The 21,238-nt window shown below is 35.8% G+C and overlaps 1 protein-coding gene across 2 annotated transcripts in view; it reads right to left on the reverse strand.

Annotated features, from left to right (window-relative positions):
• LOC117112107 overlaps positions 1-21,238 on the reverse strand; it is a 57,407-nt gene that overhangs the window by 10,102 nt on the left and 26,067 nt on the right. Inside the window, exons 14-40 of one of the 2 annotated variants that reach the window (XM_033255157.1) lie at positions 20,763-21,050; positions 19,551-19,841; positions 19,059-19,132; positions 17,214-18,144; positions 16,862-17,068; positions 16,498-16,622; positions 15,995-16,122; positions 15,294-15,529; positions 14,710-14,806; positions 14,057-14,313; positions 13,252-13,412; positions 12,865-13,033; positions 12,375-12,521; positions 11,369-11,616; positions 10,180-10,362; positions 9,662-9,830; positions 8,779-8,994; positions 7,903-8,011; positions 6,803-6,967; positions 5,430-5,710; positions 4,664-4,873; positions 2,972-3,222; positions 2,235-2,421; positions 1,488-1,694; positions 850-1,071; positions 389-583; positions 150-290 (exon numbers count right to left, since the gene is read on the reverse strand). In XM_033255157.1, the coding sequence (XP_033111048.1) occupies positions 150-290; positions 389-583; positions 850-1,071; positions 1,488-1,694; positions 2,235-2,421; positions 2,972-3,222; positions 4,664-4,873; positions 5,430-5,710; positions 6,803-6,967; positions 7,903-8,011; positions 8,779-8,994; positions 9,662-9,830; positions 10,180-10,362; positions 11,369-11,616; positions 12,375-12,521; positions 12,865-13,033; positions 13,252-13,412; positions 14,057-14,313; positions 14,710-14,806; positions 15,294-15,529; positions 15,995-16,122; positions 16,498-16,622; positions 16,862-17,068; positions 17,214-18,144; positions 19,059-19,132; positions 19,551-19,841; positions 20,763-21,050 (5,895 nt within the window). The remainder of the gene's footprint in view (positions 1-149; positions 291-388; positions 584-849; positions 1,072-1,487; positions 1,695-2,234; positions 2,422-2,971; positions 3,223-4,663; positions 4,874-5,429; positions 5,711-6,802; positions 6,968-7,902; positions 8,012-8,778; positions 8,995-9,661; positions 9,831-10,179; positions 10,363-11,368; positions 11,617-12,374; positions 12,522-12,864; positions 13,034-13,251; positions 13,413-14,056; positions 14,314-14,709; positions 14,807-15,293; positions 15,530-15,994; positions 16,123-16,497; positions 16,623-16,861; positions 17,069-17,213; positions 18,145-19,058; positions 19,133-19,550; positions 19,842-20,762; positions 21,051-21,238) is intronic. The other variant, XM_033255158.1, reaches the window with a different exon arrangement.

A 21,238-nucleotide genomic window follows, 5' to 3' on the forward strand; every position in this document is an offset into this window, starting at 1 on the left:
AACTAAGACAGCATAGCAATAACATAAAATTAACAAAATGTTATTTATTTTCCTTCTTAAATTCTTGTATTAAACAATTTTTGGAAATAACAAGAAGTAATCTGATCTTCATTTTTATTGCTTAGGTTATTATTATGTTTGGAACTTACTTTCAGTACAAAGGTCTCCAGTGTAGTTAATGGTACATAAGCACATAGTCTGGCCATTTGCATTTATATAACAACTTCCTCCGTTTTGGCACTGTTGGCTACTTGCCAAAGTGTCACACGCAGTTTGATCGCAGAAGGTACCTAAAAAAAAAAAATCATTAAAAATAATAAAAATAACAACAGTAATTATAATAACATACCAATAGTTAATGATTATGATATACTCTAATAATATTTACCAAGGTAGCCTGGAGGACACACGCAGGTATAGCCTGAGGCCGATGAAACGTCCACACAAGTGGCACCATTCTGGCATGGATTTTGCAAATTGCAGACACTATCCAAACACTCGGAAATAGACAACCCCTCATTGGGACTGCTTAGATCAAGCACTTGAGTGTTGATTTGAACTTGACGAATACACCCAACAAAACCTACAAAAATTGAAGCAAGAATTTTATTTAATACAATTTATTATTAAATTCAATATTTTAATAATGCGTTCTTCAAAAAAAAAATTGGGAAGAACTGCAATGAATGTTTTCTGTAAGCCCCGCCCCTTGGCTCTGTTCTTATTGGTCAGTTGTTAAAACGCTCCTTGTGGCAGTTTTTTAAGAACACTCTGTAGATACTAGGATATTTGCGGATGCTTGTATGATGAAATTAAAAAGACTGGATAAACTCAAAATAATGATCATACCAGAACTGAATTGAATATCTGCCGGTAAGCTAATTGTGGATGGTACACCGCCTATATAGGTCATCACACCGGTATCTAGGCCAACGCTGGAGCCCTGGGATACGCCAGTCACTGCAGCTGCACCATTGAGCTGTAAGGTGCCGTCTTGGATGCTCCTGATAGCACGCACAGTGTTCCACTGGCTTACATTTACCTCAGATGAGCTAGTGATAACAGCACTGCCTAAAAAAAAAGAATTGAAATGGAAATTGTGATCGGTCATCTTTACGCCTTTAAAAATAAGTTTCTGTATCAAAATAAACAAACACAAACTGATATCCGAATATATTTAAAGACAGGCTTAGAAACAGTGACTAATGGAAGGCTGATGCAGTTCTGTGATGGAGACCCTAATGCAGAGGGTGTGTGTGATTGTATTCAATGACAATCCATTCAGACTGCCAACAAACAATCAGCAGCATTTCATCTTTCCTGCGTAACAATAAACACTGTATACTAAAACCGAAAGGTCCACTGATTAATCTCAGATAAGACAGTATAATACATACTCAAAGTATTGAAATACACGCCATCGTGTTGGGATTCAATATTTCAACATTAATTATGTCATCATCAGATTCTAAATACTGTATATTTACCTGAGCCTAGGTTGTATGTAAACTGTACTCTACCATTGACTAAACCTAAGCCAATGTAATCATTATTTTCACTATTCCATAGTAGCAGCCCATTTCTCTCTTCTGGCTTGAACTCCAGCATTATGTCGGTGTTGGAGGATGTTACCAAAACAAAAGAGAAGGAGATGTATGACAAGGCTCCAAAGGATGGAATGGTAACATTAGTTGCTGAAAAATTAGATAAAATCGAAAAAAAATTGATAATTAGTGCATCAAAGAAATATAAATGCAAAATATAACATTAATTATTAACAATATCAATAATAATAATAAATTATTATTATTATTCTATGTAAATCTTGTGTTAGATCTTTAATGTGTCATATTAAGGGTTTATACCATTAATTTTTTATTAATAAATCAATAAGGTCCTGATATTTTTTTCTAATAATAAAAAAATATTACTATTCATAAGTGACTATTTTTTTTAATTTTTCATATATTAGAATTTTATTATTATTATTATTATTATTATTATTATTATTATTATTATTATTATTATTATTATTATTAGTATAGTATTATTATTATTATTCTATGTAAATCTTGTGTTAGGTCTTTAATGTGTCATATTAATCAATAAAGTCCTGATATTTTTCTAATAATAGATAAATATTACTCTTCATAAGTTATTATTTTTTTTTCATATATGGAAAAATTTTTATTAGAATTTTATGTTGGTTATTTAATCTACAAAATGTGACCTACCTGTGGTGCATGTTAGTCCAGTCCATCCTGAGGTACATATGCATTCAAACTGCTGGTCACTGATAATACGGCATATTCCATTATTCTGGCAGGTAGAAGTTGTACAGGGTGAAATTGAGCAATAACCAACATCCCGACCATTTATTGCTGAACTCCATGATAATGAAGATAAAGCATTTCCTCCAACCTGAAATATTTATAAGAAAAAATAAAACAGTAATATATTAACATTTTTTGGCAGCGACAAAAATGTTAATAGCAGGAAAGGGAAACTAATATCAGTGACAATAAAGCAATGACAAGTGACAACAAAGCAATGAACATTGACAACAATGCAACGACATTTAAGATGGGACAAGTACTGTATACCAAAATAGGAACACATTAATAAGATCATCCTTGCAATAAGAATAGTTGGGAGTGTTTATCATTATGTTATGTACATGGTTGGAAGAAATATTATGAATATCTATATTGAAAACCTGATTAGAAAAGAGTGTGGCATAATGGTGGGGATGCTTTCCTACCAATCTCAAGGTCCTGGGTTCAAATCCAAAAAGAAATCACAAATCTTCTAAAAACTTGATTATAGAAAATTAAGGATTATACATGATCAATTTTACCAGATTGAACCTCTCCATATTAAATATTGTGTACATTGTGGGGTGGGGAAGAGGGTGGAGAAAGGGGTGGAGAAGGGGGTGGGGAGAGGCGGAGAACAAAATATAAAAACAAACCTGTAAGTCTTGCATACATCCACTAAACCCAGTAACAAAACCACCATCTGGGTGGAGGATTGCAAAATCTGCGAGACCACCTATATATAGATTACTATTGGCTGTTAGGCTAATTGCCGTTCCTCCCGCCTGGCCGGTATACCTCAGGTTATCTACGTACAAGTCTGCAGTGCGCTCCACTCGGGTGACGGTAACTTGGTGCCAGCTGTTTAAGCTGATCGTAGCACTGCTAACAATTGCTGTTACACCCCCTGGTAAATATAGAAGAGAAAATTAATTGTCAACTGACCAGAGAGTGCATCTAGTAATATAAGTGGACGACAACAAGGGGACCATAGACAAATAATGCGCCGAGTATTGGGTACAACATTTTGGACTATTCCCCGGGTAAAACCCGGGGAGTATGTGTTTACTAGGTGCTTGATCCTATGACTGTCATAATCATGTGCTACAGTATATTAAAGTACTGTCCAGACTATCTAAACATGTGACATACCTAAATATGGTCATGATGACATCACATCATGACTATATATAGGCACATCATGACTGTATATGGGCATACATCAGTTTTTATTTTCAAAGAACATTTAATAGTCTGGAGAGATATTCAGAAACATATTAACAACCAATCTTTAAAACCAGAAGTTTTATGGTCATAAGTATAAACGTGACTTCAGAAGATGTTAATTGAATGCGAGATTTTTTGTTTCGGAAATATGCAGATTTTGTTTATATAATAAAATGTAGGTTTATATACGTGGCAAAGACAAGCCAAACCAGTCACTCATCGCAAAAATACAATGGTAAAAGTAAAATGAGAGCTATAAAATGGTAAAAGAATCATTGAAATCTGTTGTTTCATTATGAAGTTACAAGCGTTTAAACATACAGCTGTTTAAAGAACAATATCTGAGAAATCGGCTTTCAAAGTTTATGATTTCGGGCATTTCTCAGGCAGAAACCATCACCAAATTGTTAAAAATTGTTGTTTTAACATTGAAAATGGGGAAAATAATAGCATAGCATGATATTTAGATATATAAAGTTTAGTTTAGTGCAATAAAATAGATTTCACAAATTTTTACATGTTTTGGCCTTTATCTCTGAAACATGGTTTGGCTTGTCTTTGCCACATATAGTGCTCTATACAACTAAGCCTCAGAGCGCTTTTCCACATCATTACTCCAGTCATTGGAACAATGCCTATGGGGAAAATTCCATAGTTTGCTGCATGAAATACTGTATATCAGCGCATTTTGTACTGGAACCTCCTTAGGTACCCACTTATACTCCTGGGTGAAGAGAAGCAATGCAGATAAAGTGCGTTGTTCAAGGACACAAGTGAAATGCACAGCGAGGGATTGAAACCTTGACCTCAAGGTTGGAACACCAAACCTGTCCCACTCTGCGCCAAACCACTTCCACAAGTGGTTTGGAAAAATTATAGAAAATTTTATATATAAATATTCTTGTTTAATTTGAATTGGTTAATTTGATATGTTTTCCCTTAATATATTTTAAAGTACATGAAGAGTACAGACCACAATAGAGCATGTGGAAATGTACCCAACACTGACAAAAATGCAATTAATTTCAAAGCTGTCCGCAAATTTCCATGATTTTACATATATAAAAAATGATGATTAAAATGATTAAATAGAAAATTATTTTTAAAAAAAATTCACAAACCTAATCTGTATCTCAACTGGACCATGTTATTCACAAGACCGAGAGAAAAGAAGTCTCCATCTGTATTTAATTCTTCCATATATAGCAAGAGTCCTGAACTTTGTGTAGGCCTTATAGATAGACTGACGCGAGTTTGCTGGTTTAGACCGGTGGGAGGTGAAAATTCCATAAACGAGCTTCCGGTAAACTCTGGTATTAAGTCCGACAGACCTGTCCAATGAAAGACAAGAGACTTTAGTTTATATCAGAAGAACAATAATTAAAACTATATTGTAAAAATGTTTTGATCCAAAATTATCTAATGCAGTTATTATATAAAGGCGAAATTAAACAAATCGTAATTTTTATCATTAATGTTGACTTGCAAAGTATCTGCCTCATAATTTTCATTTTCTCGTATGTACAATTTTACATATTATAAATAAATTAATTCATATTCTTTTGTACTACTTTACACATCATGAATAAATTATATTAACTTTCCTATTCATTTGGAAATAAAATACGTATTTTTAAAAATAAATTTTAAATGTTATTAAAAGGAATCTGCGATTATGAAAAAAAAAGTTGCTTCAACCATGATTTATGTATTTTTTTCCTTCATAAATTAATTGGTCAGTGCACTTAAATAAAATTCTGTAATCTTCATTACATACTGTAGTCACTTTGCACATACTGTTATGAGCATGATCCCAAGCCTTTGGCTATAGCATCAAACTATGAAGCAATACCCAATTATGGCAGGTCAAGAAGAAAGCAAACTTACCTAAACTATCTGAACAAGTTTCACCGGTGTTACCAAGCGTGCAGGAACATCTGAATGAAGTCGCAGTGGGAACACACGTTGCTCCTGCTGCACAGTTATTATTCAAGCAAAAGTCTGCACTAGTCTCACAGTTAAATCCCGAATATCCTGAGCTACATGTACACGAGTATGACCCAGTGAGCGTCATACAGGTTGCCCCGTTCATGCAGGGTGTAGCCTGGCAAAGGTCCTCATCACACTGGGCAATGTTGGCTCCGCTTAAGTACTCACCCGAGTCAAAGCTGTTGGATAAATAACAAATCCATCAACTGTGCTTTTCAAACCAGAATCAAGTTGGTAAGTTTTAAAATTCAAGGTTTAGTTTGCATCCCAGATGGTAATGCATAACCATAACCAGTTGCAAGAAACTGAAAAGACATCACAATTACTACAACCACAACAGGGTTATGAGATACATATATAATAAAATTAATTAAAGCTGTACTGTCCCTTGCAAAAAACAAAAACAAAAAATCATAAAAATCATTTTTGGTTTTCAAGGTTTAGTTTGCATCCCAGATGGTAATGCATAACCATAACCAGTTGCAAGAAACTGAAAAGACATCACAATTACTACAACCACAACAGGGTTATGAGATACATATATAATAAAATTAATTAAAGATGTACTGTCTCTTGCAAAAAAACAAAAAAAATCATAAAAATCATTTTTGAAATTTCCTTGCCCATTTTGAAGTAACATAAAAATTATCAACTTGAACATAGAAATTAGTGTATTTAAAAAATGTTTACTTATAAAAACCATCATTTTACAGCGAAAAAAATATAGAAACACTTCCAGTCACTTGAAGTGTTTTATTATCTTAATTATAATTATCCAGGTAAAAAATCAGGGAAACACACTTTTTTAATTTAATAATTTCTATGCTAGTTAATAATGTGTATGTTACTGCAAAATGAGCAAGTTAATTTAAAAATTATTTTTTATGATTTTGGTTATTTTCAAGAGACAGTACATCTTTAAATATTTTTTTTATTTATAAAGGTAGGTAAAGGTAGAATTATAACCCACAACTCGTAGAGTCATTGTGCTGAATTGCGTATTACTACGTAGCAGCCGTAAGAGGCGCTTATAGTAGCTACACGTTTACCCACTACTTTTCCAAATGATTCAATGGGTTTATTAAAGTGCACACGAGCCAGATATGTACACAGGACCTCCTTTTTAAGGCCTTATCCGAGAAGACTTGGTTCTACCAACCAAAGCCTAGACGAAAGGCGGCTGGAACCAGCGCCCGTGTTAATGCTGTTGTTAGTGGTACACCTGCCTTACCGCTCAGCCACTCGCTATACAGTATAAATCTCTCTCTCACCTATAACTGTATCCTTGAATCGTTAATGATAAGATGCAACCATCAAAACCAGAAAACACCTGCGCCCTCAATGAAGCTGCAGTGATATCATCCATGCCACCAACAAACACTTCCGGGTTAACATTGAGGGAGGTCAAAGACCCTGCAGCAGTACCTAGCTTTGTACTATGAAAAAAACAAGAGCCATTCAATGAATAATCAGTATTCATTAAACTCTGACCACACTATTAAATTTTCTTTGACAAAAAACCTGTTGTAAGTCCTTATATAGTCATGATGTGCCTATATATGGTCATGATGTGCCTATATATGGTCATGATGTGATGTCATCATGACCATATTTAGACATGTCACATGTATTTTTCAAATAAAGTTTGTTAGCTTGGACAGAGCTTTTATAAACATATTACAGGATTCATTACATAATGTATGGTTAAATTACTCTCAAAATGTTGCTACTTTTCCACCATAGAAAATAAATTCATTCAGATAGTTGTTTAAAGGTAAGATTTTACTTTACTTATAAAAGAATATGTCAGATTACTGGTAGCCAAAATCAACTTTAAATATTTTTCCATCATACATGAAATAGATGGTACTTAACTATGCTTTCTCAATATCTATCACAGTCCTAAAATGCTGTCCAGATTAGCAAACCTCCAAGCAATGCTTTACAACACTTTATTCTCAGTTTTAATGTTACGTTTTACATACAATCGGTGTTGGGCCGTAAAATACAAGTGTTTTCTAGCCAATGTTGCTTGGCAGGCCGCACACATAGGGTTTTTAATTCATTTTCACTGGTCGCAAAAAAAATTGCTATCGGGCCGCAATTTGCCCACCTGTGGTATACAGTATATGGTGATGATGTGATGTCATCACGACCATATTTAGGTATGTCACATATTTTTGTCCAATCACATTTGATAGTCTAGACGGCTTTTAGTTGAAATTTAAAAATTCTTGAGAGCCAGGGACAGACATAAAGATAAAATAAAAATCAACAAAATTTACTTAAGAATTAAAAATTGAGAAGATGAAGCTGTCGAGAAAACTACAGGAATTTTACTAAGTGTAATAAAACACCAGATCATGCTAACCTTTGACCAGTCACAAGCATCTGCGCATCTCGGCCTGTCCGTGTGACGTCTACTGTGATCCACGTATTGAGGGGTATGATGTCACTAATCAGCTGACCAGTACTTCCACCTATTGGTTCAATCAAATAAAACATTCAACAAAAGCACAAAGAAATTTCACTGTGTATAGATCGGGATCCAGTCGCCTTTAGCAATCATGGAAACGATGGTGTATCATTTTTTTTTTCTTACTTTGGCAGAGAGACACGTATACACTCTACCATATAAGCTCTGCCTTGGTTATGGTCTTTGATTGTCACTTTCCACCATATATAGTTTCACTTTATGTGGATATTTGTTCTTAGCTAAACCTCTCAAAATTTGTTATATGAGGCAGTAGCGTATCTAGAAGTCTGGAAATAGGGGTGCTGATGGTGGGGCACGAGGTTAAATGGGGGGGGGCCTCGATGATCAGTTAAGGGGAGCTAATTCGCAAAATAAGGCGGTTTTAGGTGATTTTAAAAAAATTGCTCATAATTTTTAGGGGAAGGGGCATGCGCATCCACGCATCCCTCTAGATATACCACTGATATGAGGCATGCCATCCTAAAACCAGCGTACTGTCGTTAAATTGTCGTTCAATTGTCAATTTTAATCTATTTTAATAGAATTTTTATTCTGTAATGCGTCATTTGAACATATTTTTATGGAAACTGCGAAATATAAGTGAATAAATTATTATTATTATTAAATTGTTAAACTGTGTAATTAACAAAAAAACCTGGTAGTATTGTATACTTTAGTACAGAGAAGCTGTAAAACTTTTACTCTTAACTTTGGCAACAGTAAGTCGATATCTTCATGGTGAAGTTTTAAAATCATTAAGTAATAACATACCTAGATTGAATTCAAATTCCACTCTTTGATTTGTCAACGACAAAGCAAAAAAGTCGCCCATGATATTATCCTGTCGGCTGTAGAGTAGGAGGCCATCTGGATCTTCCGCACGGAATTTCATGGACAAAGTAAGGCTGCTGAGGACGGATGCATCAGATGGAAGAGGAAACTTGATGTATGAAGTTTTAGAAAAAGATGGAACCTGAGTTTGAACACCTGAAAAAAGGAAAATATTCAGGTTAAGGTTCTCAGCTTAAGTTTGATTGGAACAATAATAATTTTTTTTTTTTTTTAATATTATGATAATGATAGTACATGATCGTGATAATGATGAAGTTAAAAAATGAAAAATCCTGTTGGCTGTATTCTGTAGGCCTACTCAGTATAATTGTTCATTTGTATATGCCTCTCTTATTTATACCATTTTTTGATTGTTATTGCTTTTTCAAGTTTGTACATTTTACTTTTGTATGTTGTAATGTGTCATGTTTTAATAAATTAACTGGAGTTTTAAATATTTAAAACATTTTAAATTTTCAATATAACTTTAATTTTATTTATATAAACTTTATTCTGCACATGTAGATGAGTTAGTAGTGAGTTACGTTGTTTTGCCTCGGGATGGCTGTGATGAGGATGTTGATGATGATGCTGATGATGATAGTGATGATGAGAATGATGATGGTGATGATGACAATGAGAGTGCTGATAAAGATGCTGGTGGTGTTAATTCCAATGCTATATTATTAATTTTATTACCTATTCATTATCATATTAGTAAATAATTATATAATATGCATCTTATTAGTTATTATTACTATTACTTACGTTAAAAAGAATTACATATTTATTATTATTACTTCTATTAAAGATTATTACTTACTCATTTCACAGACGGGTCCAGCAAATCCTACTGTACATGAACAGACAGTTCCTGATGGATCATTGACACACGTCCCTCCGTTCAGACACGGATTACCTTCACAAATCGAAGCTTCACAGTCTTGCCCATTGTAACCAGAATTACAAGTACAACTATAACCGCTACCAGGCTATTTATAGATTTTAAAATGTAATAAACATTGTCAAAGTATGGTCAGGGATTATGCACAAAAATATATTAGCATATTAGCCCTAAGTGTATTAGCATAGTGTGTAGTATAACATACCATAAACCTCGAATAGAAGCCGAATGGTCTAAATCTCGAGAAGCCCATCACAAATTAAAGCCCGCCTTTTTACTTTGCAAAAGCAGCCTGGATAAGAAGCCCATGAGCTCCTGTTCAAGACAGCCTCGACTAAACTTTCGAGATAGTACAGAACATACAGTACATGAAATTCAAAAAAACAAATAAATTAAAAAGATGCTTGGTTTACACAGCCCTAATGATCGTAATTTACCAATTCATTACACTGCCCTCGTCCATTGCAGTCAATGTTTTGACACACGTCCACTTGACAGTTTCCTATATTGGCGCCAGCAACGTACGATGTGAGCAGGCCAATCGCTAAGTTACTCAGCTGTAGGTCCTGTACGCAGCCGTCAAGTGTGTCCCTTATGAACGACACTCGTGGTACAACATCCTAAAAAAGACAAAGCACATCACGTGAAATACTTGCAGTAAAGCCCCTCCTTTGGGACACCCCTATAAAGGGGAAACCCCTATTAAGGGGACACCCCTATTAAGGGGACACTTAAACAGAGAGAAGTAGTGTACTGCAAGTATTTATAATTCTTACTTTGCTAGGCAAACCTTAACTTAGACAGAGAGAAGTAGTGTACTGCAAGTATTTATAATTCTTACTTTGCTAGGCAAACCTTAACTTAGAAAGAGAGAAAGTAGTGTACTGCAAGTATTTATAATTCTTACTTTGCTAGGCAAACCTTCAAACAATTACAAAGGCAGCAATGTTATTGCGTTATAAAAAGATATCTTGTATGTTTACGTTATATAAATTATATGTTTATATTCAAAAGCTTAATGAAGGAATATATACTATATGCTGTTAACGACTTAGGTATGGTATTTTAGACTTCAAAAAAATGCTAACTAGTCCTCTATGTATTTCAGGTTATTAAAGAAGAGTTAACTATATTATTTTGCAATTAAATTCGCTATTGTTTGATGCTAGTTTGCAGGCCCGTATCCAGGGGGGTTTTATGGTTCAGGAGAATCCCCTTTTCTAGCAAAATCCCCCTCTTTTCTGGCGAAATCCCTTCTTTAAATTTTCCAAATAAGTCCTCCAACCCAACTAATGCACTGCAGACCTACCCAGACACAGACATTTTCAAACATATCTGCTTCTATAGCATTATTTAGACCCATAAAGCACAAAAATTCTCTTGCTTTGGGGGTTTCGCTGACCCCACCGGGGCTTCGACTGTGGACATCACGCCCAGAAAACCCCCCACCCCTTGGAAGAACCTGGCTACGGGCCTGTAGTTCGTATATTTTGCTGCCAAAAATGTAGCTGTAGCTTTGGTAAAAATAATAAAATATAAAATAATAAGTGTATAGGCCTAAACTTTTAAAATACAATTGTAAAAAAAATATCTACTAGTGCAAATATATAGAAATTTTGATCTCACCGGTGCCAATCCACCAATATATACTTTACTTGATCCAGTGAAAGCACTTCCACTGATGGCGATAGATACTCTGTCTGTCTCATCAACCGACATGAGCAGATTCTGTCCGGACTGCTCAATGTCTATAGTATGGAAATTACCATCTCCGTATGACTGTTGACTCGTCAATGCAACGATGCTTGTAAGCAAACCGTATCTCATTCTGAATTCAATCCTTCCTGACTGCAAATACAGAGCGATATAGTCGCCTGAAAAAAAACAATTATAATTGTAAAACTGCACACAACAAAATGGCAAAAATATAATATAACGTAAACGACCTTAAAAGACACAGCTGGGCCTATAAAATTATTGGCGGTTTCGCATGCTTAGGTGTTTACTTAAGTGAAGAAACTCGGAAACTCTAAAGCCTTGATAATTAATGTCGAGACACACCAATAATATATTTTACCACTTTTTCTGTATTCTATGAAATCAAATGAGAATTGCAGTAATTTTATAGGTTTACTGTTCTACCGCTCGAATAATCTATTGACTTAAATGCTATATAACAAGTTATTGTCACAATATACATACATACATTACAGCATTTATATAGCGCTATTTCATGAAGGTCAGAGCACTCATACAGTTAGTTTCCTCTTCCCTAAGGGTCTCTTCGTGTCTGATCTACCTGGTAAACCAGTACCGGCTACTCTCGTCTGCAAACAACAGGGTCTTTATGGACTAGTAAACCGGGGTAACCCCATACTCGTCTCGAAAGACATACTGGGTTCTTTACAGTGAACATGAGCCAAATGTGTACATTGAGCCTATGTTTTATTGTCCATATCCGGGAAGACTTATTCCACATCAATCAGAACCATAGCGTGCCATTTGAACCACTGCTGATATTATGGCCGTAGGTTGCAGCGGCGCCCTTGCCTTAACCACTCGGTCATTCAACCAGCATCACAGAAGAGTGAAATTTTACATTATATAAATCTTGATGATGGAATAAACTTACCATTCTCTACAACAGGCACAGTGTAAAGTATCAGACCATTAGGCAAACTTGAAGAAGCAGACAATGTAATGGCCAAAGGTGAAGTGAATGTATGACTGTACTGTAGATAACTGTTGGCACCAAATAAGGGAATCTGTACAGATAAACCTGACAAGAAAACGAAACAAACTTTCTTAATAGTGATCTTAAAGCCCTACAAATGCGCTATCTGCCTCTAGAAAAAATTAGAGCTAGGCCTGACCCTGGGCAACCTACTAGGCTGCCATAGGCCTTCTTTGTGAGGCCTAGGTGGATTCAGTAGGACCTAGGTTAGACTTATTTATTAGACTCACTAGTCTGGTCTAAGTGCCACTCAAAACCTGACATAATTATATTTTCAAATTAGTGGCCGTACACCCAGCCAACTACGGCAATAAATTTGATATATTTCTGAAAGAAAAATAAATTAACAATTACATTTATGTTAATTTATGAAAAAAATTTGACCTACTTTGTGAACATGTTGGCCCAGTTGTCCCAACCAGACACAGGCAAGAATATGTTGACGTTGTGAGCGGCAAGCATGGGGCGTTGTTTGCACACTGAACGCTGTCACAAATTGTACTCTGGCATACAGTTCCAAAGTACGGGCTTACACAGCTACAAATATATCCATTTACCTTAAAAGAATATTTAATAACGATTGATAAAATAGACAGGTATGTCATATAATACTGTGAAATTTTAAATAAAAATATAGTAGGCTGAAGGGAAAGAGACCAGCACTACAAAAAGCAATATATAAAAGTAGAAATAACAACAACATACATAGATAGACATAAGTTAGATATAGAGCAGACAAACAATAGTTAGATAGGCCAATTTGAATAGTACTTACCAAGTCTTGGCAGTTCCCATTATTTGCACAGGGTGAAGAAGCACATTCATTAGTATTCGTCTCACAGTGGACACCTGTGTAGCCCAGCTGACAAGTACAGGTGTAGCCTAACACATTGGAAACATCTAAACTGCATCCACCACCATTCTGACATGGGCCGGCTTTGGATAAAAAAAAAACACTTATTGATAATAAGAATATGTTAAATGTTACATCCAAATCAGTCTTGAGCTGTTATGTGTATAAAAGACACATACAATGATAACAGCAAAGAAAAGTAAAGGAGGATGGGCTACAAGGGCAGCAGATAATAGGTGAAGCCGTCTGGCAAGTGAACGACAAACACGTAACAAGCTATGTACCATTATTGCTATCCACCTTGTTTACCACTAGGCAAATTTATTTGCATGAATCGAAAGCATTGGTTCACTTCCTGAGGTCTGATTGGTTGCGTATTTGTGTGCTTCACGAAAAGTAGAAACAGTACAAACTGCCACCTGAAGCAAAAAAACTCCGATAGAAATGTGAATTCGCATGAACCGATGCTTTTTATTCGCGCAAGTAAATTTGCCTAATGGAAAAAAGGCTATATATATTATCCATATCCCATGATCTCATTAACCATTTCTGAGTTTTTAGTCAAACACCATTTTTGAGTCTTGTACAACATATAACATTTCCCCCCACCCCACCCCCGTTGGAGCCTGGCTGAATAAAATAGAGGAATAAACTCTAAAATTAGGTCAAGACCTATATTGAAAATAATTTTTGACCAACCGGATCTCACTTGAATAAGAACACTTACTCGCACAATAATTACAAGAAAATCCTTGAGCCAGGTTCTGACATGGGACGTTGGTTGGACAGGGGTTGCGAGCACATGCGTCCTGAAGGCTCTCACAATTGACCCCGGCATACCCTGCGGTACACTGGCAAGTGTAAGTTGTTCCGTAGAGAGAGTTAGGTGTGTTGAAACAGACTGCACCATTCTGGCAAGGGGAATTGAGACAACTTGACTGTATTTCACAATAGCTGCCAGAATAACCCGAAGGACATTCACACCTACAAAAAAATGGAACAAAACTTGATCATTTGTCCAAAGATAATAATAAAATATGCGTAAAAGACTATAATAATATAGATAAAATTGATAAATTAAAAATATATCCCTCTCTTCTTATTTGATTGGCATTATGGTTTTGTCATATGGTGAAATTTATTATTAATTATTATTATTATTATTATTATTCCATAATTCTGATCCCTCATTTATTACTTATAATGTACTACTTTTCTCTGTTCTGTTTTTGCAGTTTTCATTTTGTTTTATCATTGGTTTTTTTTTTGTTTTTTTTTTTTTTTGGGGGGGGGGGATTTTGGCAGGGGAAAGTTGGCATATGAAAAAGTAATGTACCCTGTTTGTTTTATTGTGAAATCTGTTGAGAATGAATTTTTTACCTATAGGCATTGACAAGGTCACTGCAGGTCGCTCCATTCTGACAGATATTTCCAATGCATTCATTTATTTCAAATTCACACGCAGTACCAGTATATCCTAAGAATGAAAATATGATACTTCAATAAATATTATCTTCAAATTCTTGATTGCACACAAAGTAAATACAGTGTATAGCAATCTGAGTCAGATTTTTGTCTGTTAAGCTCTGTTCACACTATCAAAATTTCTTTGACAAAAAAATGTTGTATGCCCATATATAGACATGATGTGCCTATACATGGTCATGATATGCCTATATATGGTCATGATGTGATGTCATCATTACCATTAGGCATGTCACAATGATATTTGGTAGTCTTGACAGGGCTTTACACTAAACAATGTTTGATCAGATTTTGATCAAACATATGCATTTTTCCATGTTTGTTGGATATCAAAAAAAATTCTTTTACTTTAATCAGAAAATGTTTGATCAAACTTTGATGATGAGAAACAAATCTGATAGTATATTCCATATTGTGAAAGCCAGAAAAATGGCAAAAAAAATGAGCCAGGAGAAAAATTAAAAAAATAATCGACTAACCTTGAGCACATGTACAAATATATATAGACCCTGTAATGCTACACTGCCCTCCATTTTGGCAGGGGTTTGAGGCGCAGCCGTCCAAAGCATTTTCACAAAGTGGTCCATCGTAGCCACTTGAGCATGAACACCGGTTGATTCCATTGACATTGTTACAGGTGCCGCCATTTTGACAAGGGCTAACGCTGCAGTCATCCGTCAGTTCACAACGATCTCCGCTGTAGCCAGGGGGACATCTAGCGCAGAAATAGTAAAAAAAAAATGTTTCTCAAAAATTTTAGCTTTCAATGAAAATACTCTTTCCATTGCATGAATACAAATCATTCATTACAGTATTTGTTTTATAACACACCTAATATAGACTCTTGTCATTTGATATTTTATGAAAAATAAAGTCAGGTCTACCTTTCTTCAGAATGGAATATTCCATCTTCTTTAACCAATGAAAACATTGTATTAGTTGTGCAATGGGACAAAACAAATGAAACAAAAAATGCATGGATGGAAAAAATTTTCATAATGAGTGACAAAATGGTGTAAATAACCAATGTCTCGTGATAGGAAATCCACCAATCAAATGATAAGGATCTATAAATATGCGTGTTATAATAAAAGAGAACTTTTTCCAAATACTGACTCTGGTCATGTGTCACGTGTCAATTTCATGGTCTATGTAAATTAGAAGTACAGCAAGACTTTACCTGCAAACAAAATTTCCTGATCCATCTTCTAAACAATCTCCTCTGACGCACGGGTTACCATCACAACCAGTAGCTACAACAAGCTGACAAAATGTCCCATCATACCCACGAGGGCAGTCACAATAAAGCTGTAATATAACATTGCATACCATTGTTACAGTATTCATTAAAAGGGGTTGCTCGTGACAGGAAAAAATACTTTTTAGTGGTATTGAAGGTTGTTGGTTCACTTATCATCCAATCATTTACAATTTTTTTTTGGAAATATTTTGGAACATACTGAGTATTCAGAATAAGACACCAGGAAGGGCAAAAAATCATCACTCTTATGGTGTTTATACAGCTCTTTAATTGCTATTTCATTATTAAAACATGATAATCATGGTCATAATTAATCTCAATATATTTATTACTAATATAACTATTATCATTCTCTAAACAGTGTAGCGAATTTTACGGAAACAATGTCCTTTAGTGATACTATTTCGATGGAATTACAGTACTTGTCCACTTAAATCCCAGCATACACCGCCATTCAGGCACGGATCATTTGGATAGCAAACGCCAGCAGCGAGATCACACCACAGACCTTGGTAACCATTTGTAGGGCTGCAGTCACAGAATGGTCCTGTAATTATAAGGTTTTTAATATAAGTTTCAATCAATAGTTAAAATAATAATAAAAATAGTAGCAGCAGCAGTAGTAGTAGTAAGGTAAATGCAAAGGTAGGTTAATCCATGAGCTGAATTAAAGTTGTGGTCTGTAACTACAGTAGCACCCGTAAAGAGGCACTCGTTAGATTCACACCCACATCATTTGATATTGTGATAAAGAACGGTTACTATGTATACAAACAGAATAATTACCGACAGAATCTTCATAGCAAACACCTCCATTTTGACAAGGATTTATGGGACTGCACGACACAACAGTAGTCTGGCAGAGATCACCAACATATCCCCCTCTACAGGTACAAGTAAAACCGCTTGCAGAACCTGCCTCAACACAGAGGGCACCATTTTGGCAAGGCTGAGTATCACATGGACTTGGGAGTGCAGATTCGCACCTATCGCCTGTTAATTAACAACAACAAAAATGAACTGAATTGAATACCATTAATTTCTGTATTTGTTTTATACACATATTTCCATTCATAATCTCATTAGGCTTTAACTTAACTAAACAAAGTTTATTAAACTGATTTTAGTAGACACTTACCACTAAATAGCCCAGTACATTGGCATGTATAGGAGTCATAACCGTTGTTAGAGCAGGTTCCACCATTCAAGCAGGGATTGCTATCGCAGGGTTCTGGGGGCAGTGTAGCATCGCAATTCGTGCCAATAAACCCAGAATTACAGTTACACACGTACGCGTCACCTTGATTGATACACGTTCCGTACACACAGGGATTGCTATCACATGGCATGATCCGTTGATTGCAATTGAATCCTGTATAGCCCGACGTGCATTGACAAATGTAATTATCGCCATTATTAAAACAGTTACCATTTATGCATGGGGCACTATCACAAGGTAGAACACGTGTCTGACAGTCATCACCTGTATACCCTGTGTTACACTGACAAAAATATGCATTATTATTGATCACATTACATAAGCCATTAACACATGGATTACTGTCGCAAGGAGTTACAAGTGTCTCGCATTGATCTCCGATGTAGTTTGATGGACAAGTACACAGATAGTTATCTCCGATGTTCTGACACTGGCCATTATTCAAACATGGAAGACTATCGCACGGCTGAATTTCGACATCACAGTTTTGTCCTGTATATCCGTCATTGCACAAGCAAGAATATGTATTGCCAATGATCTGACAAGCACCGTTGACACACGGATCCGGGGAACACGGAATATCAAATTCACAGCGAGAACCGGTATAGCCCGACAGACATTCACAGATGTATGCGTCAGTCGTGTCAATACACCTGCCGTTGTTCAAACATGGCGGTTCTTGAGAGGCTAAGCATTGATCGATCTCGATTTCGCAACGATCACCACTGTAACCATTCCGACAGAAGCACTGAAATTCACCAACAGGAATATTTGTAGGGCAACCGGGTAATCCTTGTTGGCAACAGTATCCGCCATTTATACATGGGCTTGGATTGCATACCTCTTGAGGCTAAAAAAGGAAAACAAAAAAAATTAAAAACATATTACCCACAATGGCTGTATTCGACTGGTTCATTTTGTTGACAGCGATCTGTCACTGAGTATTATTTTCATTCAACTGGTCCGTAAAATAAATGGAAATTATCGTAAATCAGTGTTAATTTGCAATAAGTTATCCATGTGACCAAAACAGACATGCTGACAGGCGTAACAACACCATTTGCGTTAATATAAGTTAGATTAAATTTCAAAAAATAATAATTATATATTACCCACATAAAGGCAAAAAATACTTGTATAGGCTAACATAATTCAAAAATTGCATGAAAACATTTTATTACAAAAAACTTCCACAAGCCGAAGCAACCTTAATTACGCAGCGTGTAATTGTGGTAACTATGCAGCCATTTTATTTTTTTTCGAGTATTTAACAGTTTTCTATTCGACTGGTCATCTTCAACTGCATTGCTTCTCTCCACCCAGGCTGGATACATGGTAGGGTTAGAATGTCAAATATGCTGATTAGCTGCTGCAACGTTACGGAATACTGCTCTTTGGAGAGCTGAGTTTGTGTTCCATAAAGCCGAGCACTCACTGCATCGTACGACGGTTGTACGACTGTCGCATAACGAATCCAACTCCGCTCCCTGTGAGCACCAGACGACGCGGCGCCATCTGATGATTGGAGATCGCAGTCTAAACGGACCGTCATTAAAAAATGATCTGTTTTGCAAGTGCCGTCGTTTTGCATTCTTCATTGTATCGCGTTTGCCGATGACCACCGGGCGCGGTTGGTGCTCAGCTTAAGTGTTTAATAGCAATGTGATGCGCACAGAGGCCTTTAGCATGATGCCTTATATAATTCTACCATTATTATTATTATTAAATACAATATGATATATATTTAATAAAATCAGATCTTACGTCAGTACATCTGTCCCCGCCATACCCAGCTTGACATTGACAGAAATATGCATTCACGTAATCTTGACATGTTCCTAAAAAAAAAATAACAACACACGTTCAAATACCGTATCTCAATATAATTCCCGTGTAATTTTCTTTATTTTCTTCACAATTGAGTACAAGACATGTAATTAAAAAGATATCAGTGGTCCCAAGTCACCCACCAGTCGCTGGGGTCTCAAGGAAATCAGGACGGCCTTCCGCACTCCCACAACAAGACAAAAATCTCCCGGATAATAACTTTCTCGCAAATTCATTAAATCTGCATGTTTTTACTACTGTATTACCCCTTTATTATCATTTGTCTCATGGATGTCAGTGGCGACTGGTATCACCGTAAGCAGCAAAAACAGCTAAATTAAAAATATATAACAAATCCTAATAAAATAAAAATAAGTATAATCTTAATTTTTAAGTGAATAAATAAAGTAATAATGAAAATAGATTTACCATAAACTCCACAAGGATTTGAAGAGCATTCGTTGATATTGATCTCACAAAGCTGCCCTGAAAACCCTGGCAAACAGGTACAGGTAGGGGTTCCGACACCACCTGGAGGTGGGTTACAAATGGCTCCATTCTGGCACGGATTATTGGAGCAAGCCGCCTCAAATTCACACCGTAATCCAGTGCGTGTGCTTGGACATGTACAAGTGTATCGGCCAATGCCATCGATGCATGTTCCACCACCAAAGCAAGGGCTGGACGAACATTCATTGGTTTCAAACTGACACAGAGTACCTTAGAATATAAAAAATAATTACACTATGCAGACATAAAGCTATACATAGAACAATTGAGAGTTTCGTTTTTATCTTGGTATAGCACAGTAGGAGGCATCATGTAACCATCATTAATGATGAAAGCCAGCTGCAGTATTTACTTAATGTATAAGACATGAAATAAATGTGCCTATGGCTTTTCCACAATCTGCCAACAGTTAAAGCTAGGTCTGTAAGCATGGCTGGCCAAGAATGGTTTACTTTTGGCTCCAACTTCCTATTCAGAATCTGAATGGAAATATCTGACTTCTTCGAATTAACTAAATTGTAGATGTCCTGTACTGTCCACGCTGAGTATTTCATTAATTCATTATTATGTTTTCTTGATTTGCTGACCACTGACCCTAAACCTTCACTTATAAATTATGGGAATAGTTTAACCAATTATTTAAGTTAGTTTATTTTAGCATATGTAAGTGTAGATTAATATTATAGTGTCCTGGGTACGACGTTATAAACTGCATCCAGTCGAGTCGTCGGCGAATAATTCCGGCAACCCCATCTGGTGGTCTTTAGTGGCCGCCAATTGGAGAGTGGATGGACACCCAGCAGCATGAAAAAAACCAGCTGAACAAAGGGCAGATGAACTTTTTGGAGCCAACAGCCAACCATGCCTTAGTTTAAGGAGTAGGTTTTTTAGTTAGTTGAAATAACTTCAACTTTTTTCAAAATGTCAAACTCAAAGAGCTCAATCACCAAGCGCATAGAGCCTTTTTCGCATGATGCGCTCTACAAATCCAACTATTATTATTATTATTATTATTATTATTATTATTATTATTATTATTATTATTATATCAAGTGCAAAACAATGATGAGCAAATATTTCTTAGTAAAATACATTTCACTGCACCATATAGAGCAGCAGATGATTCCTTACCAGTGTAGCCAACAGCACATTGACATCTGTAACTATTAACCTGGTCAACACACTGTCCACCACTCATACACGGGTTGCTACCGCACTCATTTATGTCTTCATTACAAAGCAGATTAGTAAAGCCGGGTGGACAATTACAGACGAATCGACCTGTACCGTCGTTCTGACACACTGCACCATTTTCGCATGGATTCGACGAACATGCATCAAGAAAGAGTTCGCAGAATGTGCCGGTGAAAGACTGTGGACAAACACATGTGAATGCGTTCACCAGATCCAGACATGTACCTAAAGATTGAAATAAGATCAAATTAGATCAAATCAAAACTTTCTTAAGTTGTATTCACACTATCATGTTTTGTATTCATCTCTGTTCATACTCTCATATTTTGTATTAATCTCTGTTCACACTATCATATTTTGTAGTAATCTCTGTTCACACTATCATATTTTGCATTAATCTCTGTTCACACTAT

The sequence above is a fragment of the Anneissia japonica genome, unplaced genomic scaffold, assembly GCF_011630105.1.
Source record: "Anneissia japonica isolate Jap-2015-1 unplaced genomic scaffold, ASM1163010v1 scaffold3934_len446420_cov169, whole genome shotgun sequence".
Classification (NCBI taxonomy): domain Eukaryota; kingdom Metazoa; phylum Echinodermata; class Crinoidea; order Comatulida; family Comatulidae; genus Anneissia; species Anneissia japonica.